General features: G+C 38.4%; 1 protein-coding gene across 2 annotated transcripts in view; it reads right to left on the minus strand.

Moving 5' to 3' along the window:
• Positions 1-1,933: 1,933 nt before the first annotated feature.
• Positions 1,934-15,464, minus strand: part of LRPPRC (leucine rich pentatricopeptide repeat containing) — a 101,140-nt gene continuing 87,609 nt past the window's right edge. For both annotated transcript variants that reach the window (XM_025260946.2, XM_025260948.2), the window contains 7 exons: positions 12,705-12,909; positions 10,799-10,938; positions 10,552-10,667; positions 8,057-8,131; positions 6,805-6,889; positions 4,196-4,338; positions 1,934-2,092 (listed from right to left, as the gene is read on the minus strand). In XM_025260946.2, coding sequence (XP_025116731.2) covers positions 2,036-2,092; positions 4,196-4,338; positions 6,805-6,889; positions 8,057-8,131; positions 10,552-10,667; positions 10,799-10,938; positions 12,705-12,909 — 821 coding nt within the window. In that variant the 3' untranslated portion in view covers positions 1,934-2,035. The remainder of the gene's footprint in view (positions 2,093-4,195; positions 4,339-6,804; positions 6,890-8,056; positions 8,132-10,551; positions 10,668-10,798; positions 10,939-12,704; positions 12,910-15,464) is intronic.

Raw genomic sequence — 15,464 nt, forward strand, 5'->3', positions numbered from 1 at the left:
GCTCAAATACAATTTATTCAAAGCAATTCACATTAAAATATTAGGTTTAAATACACATACAATTGTATTATAAAACACTATACTTTTCCAAGGTTTATGACATTTACTTTTTAGAATCACCTGTATGCTTCTAATTTGAGTCTAAAAGATACCACTGAGTGTTGCTATAATTGTATTTATATTCCCGTTTATTTCAACTTTGCTAATAGATATTTAGAAAGTATTCATAAGCTCATCTAGAATACACATGGTTATATGTTAAATGTTTACATTTAAAAGGGGAAGCCAATACAGTGCTACAGATACATGACCTGACAGTACTTTAATATATGAAATATATTTAATGGTTCAGCTTGCTAGAAATGTTATTAAGCAGGAAAAGCTCATCAAGCGGTTTATATCTACCTCCTCTGCACTAGACCCACATTCTACCAGAGTCCTTATGCAAGGCTGGCTTGGAGTCACTTCACGTAAATGAGATTGTACTCTTGAGTTTCTGTAAAAATGACTGGGAAGTTCAGATTTTGCCCCAAGGTTGTTCCTCATCTTAGAGATCTGTGTCAATGACTATTAATAAAATTTAGCTCAACTAACCTATGATTCGCATAACTCCAAAATACAGAGCCTGTTTCAGTGGAATCCCAAATGAGTGAGGCTCATGGCAAATCAGGTATCAGCAAAACAGCACGCGTAGGTCCTGCACCTGAAGAGTGCACAAAGGGAAGCTTAGAACTGCGTTGTGGAGGCTGGGACTCGGCACTGACCGAGCCCCATTCCTCAGGTCTAATTCTACAGAGCAGAGATGAAGAAAAGTATGGCTGCTGCCACCGTAGCATTATTCCTTGGCTTCCCTCCATCAACCCTCCCTTCTCGTGACACCTGCAGGCCCCAGATCAGGACGGCTGGCCCCCAAAACACACAAGTGAGCAGCATGAACAGCGTGGGGCTGGCTTATTTCCCACCAAGGCAGGTCCCCCTTCTTGTACATGGTGGGAACCAAGCAACCTCATGGAAACCAAAACAGTAGCTAATCAATGATTTCAAATGAACAAGGAACACACCAAATGGGGATAAGTCCAATTAAAGCATTCTCAACTTTTAAATAATACCATAATCCCCGAGTAGGTCGACATTACATAGTAAGATGACAGACTATCTTGACCACCCCGCCTTAGGTTCTTTTATAGTAATGACTTACAGTGTAGATATTAACAGGCATGAAGGCCACCTTGAGGACAACTTTGGTAAAACTGAATACAAACCAAGATTTCACTCCTTCATATACTTATTTACGTATTCACTGGGTGTGCTATGAAGTAACAAGTCCAGTGCAGGGTAGAGCTTATGCTGATGAAGACCTGAAACCAGGATGAACGGAATGTACTGCTCTACTTCATGATCAAACTCATGACTCAGATGCAGATCTGGAGACTTCAGTGAACAGAGGTCTGTGGGAGCCACTGTGGTAGAAGGGAAGGCTTGGAGGGAACACCCTGAACCAGCAAGTCTCTTTGAGTCTTAGCATCTCACTGGAAATGACAAGCGATGGATCTGATGACACGTCAGATGCCTCTGGCACCAACATTTTACAAACTGGAAAGTATGCCGGGTGTGTAAGTAAAGAATTTCATAGAATATTAAGCATCAGAGAGCCCACTGAGCATCATTTTGTCTGGCTCCAAAATTTTTCAGATAAACACTACTGACAAGCAAGTCAACTAAAGGAACAAAATAGCAGAGGATCTGAAAAGTCAGTGGGGAGAAGAACCCTGAAAAACTATAGCCTCATACACCAGGAGCTTCAAAGAAAATGCCATAGATTTACAGCGTAGGCAAAACCCAAAAATGTCCAGTGACTTAATATACACAGTTATGGTCAGTAAGATGGTGAACATTATCAACATTATGAATAAATAAAAGTACATAAACAAAGTCACTTTTTATTTGTTTATTTTGTCCTCTAAAACACATTTAAAAAATAATATTTAGACACAGAATCACAAATACACATAAAATAAAATAGTGCTGGCTTGCTTCACAAATGGGTTTCCTTTGACTCCTTTAGCTGCTTTGCATAAAATTCAAAGCTCTCCTGTAGACAAGAAAAAAGGGAGGGAAGTTACAGATAAGAGTTACCAGCAAGAGATGATGGCACAAAACTTGGAAATCATAAAGTACTGCCAACTAGCAGGACAGACTGCTGGGCCCATGATAGCTGCCGTCCCCTCAAGGCTTCAGCACTCGGCTTTGTTTCATGAAATCACCTATCCAATAGCCTCCAAGTCAGAGTCAAAGCACCAAGAGCCCCTGCTGTGTGTGTGCAGGTGTTAACACTTGGGAGACTCTGCAGTCTCCTTTGGGAAGGTTAAGAGGTTTGAAATAAACATGTTTTAGCCACTTCCAGTTCAGTGAAACAGTAAAAAGGAATTCTGCACATATGATTTCTCTTATTAAACAAAGCCAAGTAAAACAAAATTTCCCAGGCAACCTACTGAATGGGAGAAAATATTTGCAAAGGTATTTATCTGATGAGGGTTAACTGTCATACAAAAAATTTATATAACTCAATAGCAACAATGGAACTGAACAGACATGTTTCCAAAAATGAACTACAGATGGCCAAGAGGTACATGAAAAGCTGCTCAACATCACCAATCAGGGAAATGCAAACAAAAAACACCCTGAGATGGATCTCCCTTCATATCTGTTAGAATGGCTACTGTAAAAATATGACTAGAAATAACAAGTGTTGGTGAAGATATGGAGAAAAAGGAGCCCGTGTGCACTGTTGGTGGGAACATACATGGTGTAGCCACTAAGTAAAACTATGGCAGCTCCTCAAGAAATCCAAATGAAAACTAACATATGATCCAGCAATTCCACTTCTGGGTGTTTATCCAAAAAAATGAAAACATTAATTAAAAAAGATATATGCTCCCCGCATATTCACTGCAGAGTTAACAGGAGCCAAGACAAGGAAACAACCTCAACACCCATCGATGGATCAATGAATAAAGAAAACGTCGCACACACAGACACAGGAATATTATTCTGCCATAAAAAGAACGCAATCTTGCCACTTCCAACAACAAGCAAGGATGGACCTAGAGAGTATTGTGCTAAGTGAAATAAGCCAGACAGAAAAAGATAAACACTGTGTGATCTCACTTATGTCTAGAAATATGAAAAACACAAAGCGCATGGATACAGAGAATAGATTAGCGGTTGCCTAAAGGTTGCCTGTGGAGAAGGCGATGGCACCCGCTCCATACTCTTGCCTGGAGGATCCCATGGACGGAGGAGCTGGTGGGCTGCAGTCCATGGGGTCGCTAAGAGTCGGACACGACTGAGCGACTTCACTTTCACTTTTCACTTTCATGCATTGGAGAAGGAAATGGAAACCCACTCCAGTGTTCTTGCCTGGAGAATCCCAGGGATGGGGGAGCCTGATGGGCTGCCATCTATGGGGTCGCACAGAGTCGGACACAACTAAAGTGACTTAGCAGCAGCCGCAAAGGTTGCCTGAGGCAGGCAGGGGTGAGGGTTGGGGAGGATGAAGATGGGTAAGCCATGGAGAGATAATATACATATATATATAGTTAATAATACTGTACTGCACATTCTACAGCAGCTAAGAGAGCAGATCTTGAAAGTTTTCACACACAAAAAAAATTTTTGACTATATATGGTGGCCACTGTTAACTGGACTTACTGTGGTGATCATTCTGCAATATCTACAAATATCAAATTATTTTGTACACTTGAAATTAATATAATGCTATGTCAATTATACTTCCATTAAAAATCCTAAAGAAATAAAAACCAACTTATTTAAAAATGGAAATGAACAAGTAATTAACAGTGACATAATATGCTTAGCTACTGAAATACAGGCCATTAAATCCTATTTCAAGTTGAAATGAAGAGAGAACTGCCCCAAGGACATTTGATAAATTCATACCTACAGCTGAAGGTCTGAGAGTGACCTTGTATTTTAAACCTCGGTCTCAGAGGGCTATGTTCTGCGGCAGCCAGACCCATAGCATAACTTTAGTTCCTGAAGCCCTCCCTGGAGGGTCCCTCACAGAGATCTAATCCTCATGTAATTAAGTATTCACCTTATTTTTCACACATTATTATGAATACACAAATCTGTAGAGGTATTTTTCCCCCCTCTTAATTAAGAAACACTCACAGGAGGTTCAGTGAAAGGGACAGACTCTCCAGCATTCTTCAGCAGAACTGCGTAACGCTTTAGAAACAGATCATTCAATTTTACATTCTTTGCAGTCAAACTTTCATATAGTGCTTTAGCAGATGCAACATCATTGTCGAAGACTAGGAAAAAAAGATATTAATCATAGATAAAGTCAACCTATCTTCTTGTTTTTCCCAAACACTTATTCATTGATACCTGGATCCCTTTATCCTAAAGGAAACCAATACTTAACTACCTTCAACAAAAAAACCATATCCAGGATCTACAATCCAGTCTTCCTTCCCCACACCTCTCATTCAGCATTACCCACTATGAAAGAGAAGGAAAATGACAACACAGCTATTTTACAAGACCCATGCTAGTTCAACTGACCACAAACAGAAGTCTTCAATCACAGAGTAAGCACATACCATTCAATCTTCTGTTTAAAACCACACTTTGAAATCAGGCTAATTCAGTGACTTTTGTGATGAGGGGCATGTAAAGTAAGTGTGTATCTACATCAAGATCAGCTGCTAAACACCACCAGAAGACTTTCAATATATTCTCCTATTCTAAAATATGCAAATGAGGCATAGTTAGCCAGTGATCCCCCCAGATTTATATACATTATTAATACACATTAAAAAACTACATACATCTGGTAACAAGCTACACTAATATTTCATGTAATTGGATGATGCAGCAGCCTAGGAGCTAAGTTTAGCTGGCTCTCTACTTGTGGCTGACATGCAAATATTTTTAAGTTCACTGTTGAAATTATACAGGCTCTGCTAAGAATTGTTAGTGATCTGACTCTTTGATCTTGCATTAGATTGTTAACATCTACCCTACACTGATGCTGAATAATTAACCCCAACTCTACCAGCACCAACGTGAGCCTCCAGGATGATGTGGGATGTTCACGGATCAATCAAGGATCTCCCTAAGGGACTGAGGACAACTGTACACCTCTCACTGAAGCTGAACAGATCTTTAGTTTGGGTGAAGTCAGTTTCTTCTGTGTGAATCCTTTGTTCCCGTCCCTAACAGACCAAAGCCTTCTCCTTCCACTGTCAAGGGCTCAACCCAAGCTCTAGCATCTTCTAGGGAGCTACTCCCAAAACTTTCTTCTCTTTCCTTACTTCCTGATCTCCCTGCTCTTCTCCCTCCCAACTGTCACAAATTTAGTAGTAACTTCATGCTGTTTTACACTTCATCTTACATACTACTAATACCTGCCAGTGCTAAAGCTGAAACTCCAGTACTTTGGCCACCTCATGCGAAGAGTTGACTCATTGGAAAAGACTCTGATGCTGGGAGGGATTGGGGGCAGGAGGAGAAGGGGACGACAGAGGATGAGATGGCTGGATGACATCACCGACTCGATGGACGTGAGTCTGAGTGAACTCCGGGAGTTGGTGATGGACAGGGAGGCCTGGCGTGCTGCGATTCATGGGGTCGCAAAGAGTCAGACAAGACTGAGCAACTGAACTGAACTGAACCTTAAAAAAGTTTATGATTATAGCATTATTTCGAAATATATCATGTTCCGCTCATAAGGGGAACATGATATAAAAATGGAAAATTCTGATTGCTAAGTCTGGTGTCCTGCCAACAATCAAATCCACAAAGCAACTCTTTATTTACCCTTTGGCTCAAGTGAACAAATCAGCGGGTCTCAGATGGACAGCTGATCATAACTTACAAACGCTGACATTCATCTTAATTACTGAGGAAACTTTAGACTGGTTCCCTTCCACATGTGGTCGCCTGGCAACCAGGGAAGAAAACTGTTTAAAAGACTACAATTTCAAAGCTGTGACTTCAGGTAAAACCTTGGGGCCCACTTTTTAATTAAGGTGTTTGCTATTTCCAAGAGGAGGTAGGTAGGCCACTGAAGGAGCAAACAGGCAAGTGAAATCTTAAACATATAGCCATTTTACGCTGTATTTCAGGCCGCAGGCCCTTGGAGGGGCAGAACTGGTTCCCAGAATGTACACCCAAGTGGACTTCTAAGTCTTTCCAGGAACCTGGATTGTAACTCAACAAAGCAGGGCCTCTCAGAAGATGCTCAGAGATGGTTTATAAGAATAATTTCAGATTTTTTTTTTTTTTAAATACAGGGCTTCTTTTTTTTCTTTTTTGGCTGTGCTGGGTCTTTGCTGATGCATGGGCTTTTTTCTAGTTGTGGCGAGCAGAGGCTACTCTCCAGGGGTGGTGCGCAAGCTTCTCACTGCAGTGGCTTCTCATGTTGCAGGGCACCGGCTCTAGGGCACACAGGCTTCAGTAGCTGCAGCTCCTGGGCTCTGGAGCACAGGCTCAACAGCTATGGCACATAGGTTTAATCCCCATGGCATGCGGGGATCTTCCCGGATCTGGGATTAAACCCATGTCTTCTGCATTGGCTGGCAAATCCTTTACCACTGAGCCACCAGGGAACCCCCTTAAATATAGTTTTAAAACATATCCTAAGGCTAAATAAATTATTTATACCATAAGCAATTATCTGATACTCAGGATTACTGCTTTTGAGCTGAAGACTTGTTGACTATACTACAAATATTTAAATCACTTAAATAATGCAGTTACATGAGACTTATTACCATAGCTTTTCATGAGGCAAGTGTATGCTTCTTCCTTGTCAATTAATTCAGGAATCAATTCTAACAAAGACTTCATAACTGGTGCCTAGGAAATTAAACATAGGTAACATCACCACAACTCAGAAGAACAGTGAAATATGACACTGACATATGGACATTGTATCATAAAAACTTAACAATTATACAGTAGAACTGCCTACTCAATTTAATGGACTATTTCCCTTTTGTATCTCTTAGTATAGTCAGCCCCTCTGTTACCTGTGGGTTCCAAGTCTGTGGATTTAACCAACCCTGGACCAAAAATATTCAGAAGAAAAAAAAAATTCTACAAAGTCCAAAAATGCAAATGTTGAATTTGCTGGGTGCCAGCAAATATTTACATAACATTTACATTGTATTAGGTATTGTCAGTAATCTAGGGATGATTTAACATTAACAGGTACTGAGTGGTAGGTTATATGTAAATATACATCATTTTATATAATCTCATAGAAAGGAAAAAAAGGGCAACTCAATACTTCCTAAATGATGTCTGCTGTAACTAAATACATGAGTCAGAGAGAAAAGTGCAATTAGGTAAATATTTTTCTTTTGAAAAGTGTGTTTATGTGAAAATTAAGGAAAATTAGTTTCCAGAGTTGGAAACAACCTAAATGTTTCACATAAAACAAACATTACAATTGGCGCTCAGTTTAGAACTTTATAATGTGCCCAGTAACCTAAAAACAGGGTTTCTGGGGCCCACTCACAGGTAAAATCGAATCTAAAAGGACAGTTTTGAAATATGCTTTTATTCTCTTTTTTTAAAATAAACGTCAATAAGACTTGGTTCTGTTTCATACACACACACACACACTTTTAGTATAAATAAGCTAAAGAGCTCCTCCACCTCGCGGTTTCTCCCCGAGTGACCTGACAGGAGGCGCTCTGGAGCAGGCAGCTCCCTCAGGCTCTGCACTCTGAAACTCACCCAGCGACCCAAGCAATGGGATTTGTATCTTACATTCCTAAGGGTCCTTTCTTGGGGCTCAATGCACTGCATGAACCTGTTTTGCATTTCCAATACAACCAAGGAGCCAGAACTGACTTTGCATCAATATAAAAAGTAAACAAGTTCAGGCCAGCAAGTGTTCAATCTCTACAGCATTTTTAGAAAAGGTCCTGAATCAAAAAGCTCTTCTATGGTACTCAATACCTTTGAGCAAGACTAGCTCATAGCATTATTGCCTTGGCAGCAAGTATAGCACCTTACCTTTCCTGATCTCTGAGAATTCCTAATACAGAACACCAAGAGAATCGGGATTTGTTCAGCGATTGCACCACACCTCTAAAAATCGAAACATTATTCAGTAAGTGACGGTTTTGATAAACAAGGGGACCAAGGTGAATATTTCCAATTAAGAAAGTTCACAATAATATAGTAATGTATCATTACTAACAGGAAGGCCTAATAGTCAACCAATTTTTTCAAAGCAAAAAAAGAAAACAAGTGCAAGCTCTGCCAAGCTTTTGTGAATGTTGTCCTCGGCACTGCAAGTATAAAGTTTGTTTAAAAAGAAAAGGGAAAAATTAAACTAATGCTTCAACAACCACAGAATAAGGTTTAGGACTGCAAAGAAAGAGGGAAAAAAGAAACACTATGCCTCTCCAATTATACTGCCAAGCATTCACAAGTGAGCTAGGGATCATAAGGTTAATTATACATTTAATAAGGTGTCAGGGAGATAACTGCTCGTTTCTTTATAAAAATTAAAATGTACAAAGCAAGTTCTCTTTAAAGTATAATTACCTACACTTATGCATACAAAAGGACTGATTTCAATCTCTCTATTTTATAAAAGGCTTTCATTGCAACAGACAGCCAGTGCTTGAGAAAGAGACAAAAGTTAAACTCAAAAAAAAAAAAGTTTATATGACAGACCAGCTAAATCAAGTGTCTATCCCATCTTAGATGCTATAGTAAAATCAAATATGGCAAGACAATATTTTAGTTTACATTCATCGCAGATGTCATTCTCTTAAGTTTCTAAAAGCACATTGCTCTTTCAAAGCTTTACAACATTGTCAATACTAAAACGACTAGTATAAAAAGAACTCTGGGGACACACAGAACATTTACACTATAAACGGATGCTTTCGACATCTGTGAACAAGGCATTCTTCACTACAGTAAGAATAATCTTGAGCTGTTTGGCAGGCAGGTAAGGAATGGGTGAAGGGCTTACCGTCTGAAACCACAGCCTACTGAAGGAGCAAACATGCAAAGACGACGCTGGCAGCAGCACTTGGCTGCCATGAAGCGCTCTGGACAGGCTGCTGCGGGCACATGCAGCTCTGCGGGCGCCATCACATCCCCACTGCCTCCCACCCTGGGCTACTAAGAAGAGCCTTGATGACCATGGCTCAGAAAAAGCTTGTAAATAAAATACCAAGTGCATCTTTCTAAAGAGCTATTGTAATAATGTGTCACAGTTGAATGAATACTCAGCTAGACATGCATATACCTGAGTAGGTACACTTAGGTATGTACCATACAAAGATAAAACATGAGAATTTACTCTTTTCAAGATAAAGCTTTTAACACAGAAGGCAAGAAGATAGAACAATGAAAAGATTCTTGAATCCCCATTATAAATTGCCATTTCTGTTTCAAAAAAAATTTTTTAAGGGGAAAAAAAAAGTAAACAAGAAAATTCTCAAATAATTGGCATTTCTGTCTCTCCAGGAACAAAAGTAAAAAAAGCCTTAGAGGCAGTGCCAATTTACACTTTTCACAAAACTGTTAACACAGAGAAATTTCTCAGGAATTCCTTTTACAAATGGCTTGGATTCCACTCTCGAAGTGGATGACCTTTCAGGATCACAAGCAGGTGAGTTCACTTTCTCCTTCCCTATCTGCTACCTAAGATGTGTCACAGCTAGCAAAAACAGAAGGGAATGTAATACTATTTACTATCAGAAATTGGTCCCAGGCCTCAATTTGACACAGGGAGTCTACACAAACACAGCCGTTGGCGGGATCACGGTGACTGTTTGACTGCCACCTGCTGGGAAGGGGCTCCCTGGCGGTGCCTGTTTGTGTACATTACCAGTGGCAGCTCCGATCACCCACCGTTCTGTCGGCACTTGGAGCGGCTTTACATTTAGTGCTGTTAAAATGGCATGAATGCAGTTGTCTCCTTCCCTGAAGATTGCTAATCTAACTGAGAGTGCGGGCCACAGAGACCTGCATTTGTCGTTTAATGTGTCTGTGACACACAAGTGAATAGAAAGCAAATTTGACTCTTAATAAATCTTAAATAAGGCACCAAGAGTGTTTGAGTATTCAAGAGAAGCAGTACTTGAAAAGCAAACATTTCCTACTTTTTGTTTGCAAACTGTGTTGCCATGGTGACGCACGGTATTTCCAGCGCTAGAGAAATTAAACTAGGAAATCAAAGGAACTGTTTTGCAATACCTATCTGCACGGAAACATTTGTCTTTAAATCATTTTGGCAAAACATGTCTCTTTCCACCCCCATTTAACTCTAAAGACATTTCTAGTCCAATTTGGCATCTTTAAAACCAGCAAGCTGTAACATACAATCCAGTCCTTGTCAGGTGACCTTGATTCACACTGAATTTCAACGCGCTAGCAGTGCGGCACTTCACTTCCGGTCTTCCACCACATACCTAACCCTAGTAATTTCTCAGCTGACTTCACACAAGTCACAAAGCCTCACTGCTCCACATGTGGTGGGTCATTACCTGTAGGAGAGCTCTGGCATCATCCACCTTGCCTGAATCCACAAGCTGAAGGAAAAGATCAGTTACAGGTTTGTAAACTGCAAACTGATTGGCCAATCTCTCCGCCATGATGCTTACTGAAAAAAAAAAAAAAAGACAAGAAAAATCTTTCATTTAAACAATGGTATAACTCACTCACCAAAGACAGTCAGTCCAGACAGGCTAGAGAAAGTGCTTCTCTGCTCTCTGACCAGAAGAGCTAACTTACTCTTTTCAAGTGCTGCTTCCAACTGTCCCTCTATGACTTTTCGGAATAAGTATGCCAAGCCAAAGTACTGAGGGTCCACGGTTTGCTTCTCGGAAGTAAGCATATTTTCAATGCTTTCTATTGCAACATCTACGTTATTACTGTAAAAGAAAATAAAATAAATTATAAAGAAATATTTGCTTTTATATTAACATCACAGGCAGTTGCAGTACAGGTAATTTAGTATTTACACATGCAAGCACTTTAGGGGGGAAAAAGACAATATATTTATAATTAACCAGATAAAAAACATTATACAAGTTGAACCAAATTACATTTACGTGGCAAAGGCAATCACTGGGTGCTTTACGCTGCAACAAACAACTGAAGCAGCTGTTTATTTTAAAACACCGCTCTAGAGAAAAGAACAAACAACTATACAGAGAAGAATTAAAGACAGTAACTTAAAAAATTATTGTATTTCAAAGTTTTGTTTTTGCAGCTGTTTGGATATGAAATGAAATCTTTTATACTTTATACTCTGGCATTATAATCTACAACTGGTCACTACTGCATGAAGTAATAAAGATAATGTTAGTCTCAGGATTCTTAAAATTGCTCATGATGTCTGCAAAAGGTACATTTTCAGGTCTCTCAACCCACATTCACAACAATTTGTTCTTTTCAGGTGATATACAACATTCGAAAAATATTCAATTTATATAAAAGTTCTCTGAACAAAGTATCTTCATACTTCATTCTTAAAAAATTAATTACATGGCCTTATTAAACAACTTATGATGAAAAGTATCTTTATGACTAACTTTCTGGTTAAGGTGCTCTTTAACTGATACTTCACAGTTTATGGTATGGTACTCCAAATCCAAATAATCAATTTTATGTTGGAATTATCACCTGAAACAACAATTCTCTAAAAATGAACCCCATTACAATAAATTTTTCTTAAGGGTTTTAGTTAGAGAATTATTTAATAGTCAATTATATTTGATAGTTAATAAAAACATCTCCACATCATATAAAACTCTGATTATATGGTAACATTTAAAATTCATCCAGATCTTTCTTAAATAATTTTCTGGAATCTTTTAACTTAAAATAATAATCACATTTCTTACTAAAGGTAAAGTTAAAAGTTCTATATGGGGAAACAGTTTTAAAAGGGGGAAAACCAAACAACTTCTGTCCAAAGAAAGGAAAAAACAAAAACCCCGTAAAAGCCAATAAGACATTTTAGTATCACAAGCCATTACCTGTATGTAAGAGTAATTGCTAACTAACATTTTTTCCCTAAAAGCATGAAGAATGTGAATTTCATAGTTACCCACATGAATCTTTAACTTCACCAGTGAGGCTAAGAAAAATCAAGTTCTTATTTATTTCTAGAATAGTGATTCTCAATAAGCAATCTAGAAATGGTGGTAAGACAATCACCTGTAAATACCTCCCTTTGTGTGGGTGTGTGTTGACAGGGGTGGATGAACAGGAGAGTGGACAAAACAGAAAGGCGTATTTTTAACGAGCTTGTTGGGCCCCGTTTCGCGATGTTCTGGCAGAGTGCCACTGTCAAGCGTTGCTGACATTCGAATGAACTTATTTTTTCACTTTCGTAAAGAAGTGTTTCAACAAGGGCCTGGCATGTATGAATGAGCAAAGTTACCAACTGTGGGGCAAATTTCATGAATTTGAAAATTTTGATCAATGTTGTTTACGATTTAATTTACAGCTAAAACATATTTTGTAACACAAAATTATTCCCTGACAATTATAAAACAGGCAGCAACTGGCATCACTATTTTCTCTACAGTTGATACGGTTCCTAATAGCCTGCCTTTTTAAAAGGTGGTATTTGAGATAATGTTCCTTCCGGTGTGTACAGGGAAAGAAAAGGAAGTTTGAAGATACTCACTTCTTTATTTGTGCTAAAGCAATGTTATTGATGAAAACCATACGGGAAAGTCCAATTGAATCCTCGAGTCCATTTACCAACTTCTGAATGTCCTGTATGCTTTCTGTATCACCCTTCAGGGCACAGGCCTGAATAAGGCGGGTCACTGCTAATCGAGAAGGTATCTGGTCCAAATCTAAGGCTGTTTTTAGTGTTGTCAGAGCATCTATAATAGAAAAGCAGGCACCAGTTTTTCTTATATGACATGTACTGACAATGCAGTTTGAGAACTAGCTTTTAAATATGAGCACCAAATGACTAAACACAAAAAGCTATGAATACTTTTATTCTATATTATAGAAAATGTTAATACTTTATGTGAAATCTGAAAAAAAAATTATTTATTTGACTATATCAGAGACCAGAGAAATGTCTTCTGTAAGTCATACAGAAAATGCAAATGTTACTGACAGAAAGCAGCTTCCATTCAGGGATAACATTTAGTGACTAATTTCAAGGAAGTTGACAAGTTTAGAGAAATATAAATAAGGAAGAATTTAAAAAATTACAGACTTTCCAAAACTATGTAACTTTTACCCTCATTCACACTTTCCCAGATTTTATTACACTCCAAAGATTCATGATTATCAAAAATCTAATATCCCAAAGATTCTTTCTTGAAAACAGTATCTCTTTCTAATCCAAAAAGGTTTGATCATACAAGATGAACAGCCAACCTGGAACATTCAGCTCAGAGACAAATTTATTTTACATGATTAAATACCATGCAGATATTTTCTTGCACTGATTTTTCAGAGAAAAGAAACCTTATCAGGTTCCCAGGGAGACCCTCCACGAGAGTTTGTTTTTTTTAATATCAAACTTACAAGTATTTGATTATGGATAAATATGGAATATCCTTCTGAGTTACTCACCTAAGTGCCAGAGTAGCAAAATCATTAAACTAAATACAGTGGTGGACTGGAGGGAACATGTAATACTTAACATAACACTCACTGCTACCGAAGAAAACTTCATGGCTCTCTAGCAATTAAGGCAATGCAACCTACACAAAACTAAGACTCTCAAAGCAGCTTTCCAAATAAGAACAGTCCATCATTAACGGAAGAATAGGGAAACGGTAGTAATTAAACACACTACTAAAAGTGATACGATCAAAGACATCACAAATTTAGTATTTATTACTGAATAAAAAATTTATTGTTACTCCAAATCTATACTTTAAACCAGTGATTCTTAAATGGGGAAAAGGGAAAAAAAGGTTAAAAGGTATATTCAGTAAAATTTTACAGATACATATGAACACACAGGAAATAAAAAATTTTATAGAAAATAGGCTTGATAAAATCTTAACTGGTGGTCATACACAGATAATCAACTTTGGAATATTCATATTAGCCAGCAATACTGTCAGCTAAGAAGGATCTTCCTACAAGTAGATCAAATAACAGTTACGATTATCATGTTGATGATAGTAACTAGCATTTATCAAGCTTTTATTACGTGTGTTGAGCACTTTCTACACTCCAGACACAGATTAAGCAGTCACACTCACAACTAACCTTCTGAGGTACCAAATTTATATGTGGAAACTAAGGTACAGATAATGTAAATACTGTTAGACACCAACCCAAGAACTTAACCACACTGGGGCTTGCATCTGCAGGTGCGCGTGTGTGTCAGAGTGAAGGATCGAGAATAGACCACCTTGTGTCTACCCAAAGGAAGCAGGGGACCTTGGAACTGAAATCATATACCCATACAGAATCTGCCTTCTGTACAATTCATGACTTCTGAGACGTCAAAAGTGGTTCCCATGCACACCCTCCACCCCAAGTAATACTCCTTATATTGCCAAGTTGTGATGTATCAGCTATTAATATTCCACAACAGCATAAGCTAGTTAAATTAGATTAAGACTGAATTGGCTTTATTTTTCTTCCTGCTTTAGATGGAATTGAAGAACAGAAACCTGAAATTTTTTTTTTTTTTAATTGGGAGCTATAGTCAGCCATGGAGCACAAATAAGGTAATATGGATAGTGCCAACACCATCCTGGCCTTGACAATGACCACTGGAGGTTATCAGTAGGTGGGAGGCACGGAAAGCGGGCTCATGACTTCTGCTCTCAATCAGTCTCCAACTGAATAGATGAAAACAGATGTGAAATTATATCAGTTTCTTGTTGTTTTCACAGGATAACCTAACATACAAGTAGGGTAGCAGTCAATTAAACATTGATCAGATTCTGCTCAAAAAGCAACCTCTTGAAATTAAAAAAAAGTATTTTATCCTGATCTCTATGTCTACAGAAATATAAGCTTTTTACAAAAATGAGCTTATTGATATGGGGAGCAAATTTAATTTTTTGATGTTTTAAAATTGTTTATCAGGGACTTCCCTGGTGGTCCAGTAGTTAAGACTCCACACTCCCACTGCAGCAGGCATGGGGTTCGATCCCTGGTTGGGAACTAAGAGTTGAAATGCTGTGTGTAATGGCCAAAAAATAAAATAAAAATACAAAAAGTAGAAAAAACTTGTTTATCATTTCTGCGTTTAAAAGCAACTTTCCCAAAAGCCTTTGCTACTGAAAATGAAAGCTTTTAAAGTTTTAATAGCAAACCTTACAACACTCCATTATGACTAAAGGCTGGGCTGTTTAATGTGCTGGTCCTGCCTATAGAATACTGAAGCAGCAGTTCTGCAAAGGCAGAAATCATCACTTACATACTCAGTCCTCACTAATTAGGAAGACATCTA

The sequence above is a fragment of the Bubalus bubalis genome, chromosome 12 (genome assembly GCF_019923935.1).
Source record: "Bubalus bubalis isolate 160015118507 breed Murrah chromosome 12, NDDB_SH_1, whole genome shotgun sequence".
NCBI lineage: Eukaryota > Metazoa > Chordata > Mammalia > Artiodactyla > Bovidae > Bubalus > Bubalus bubalis.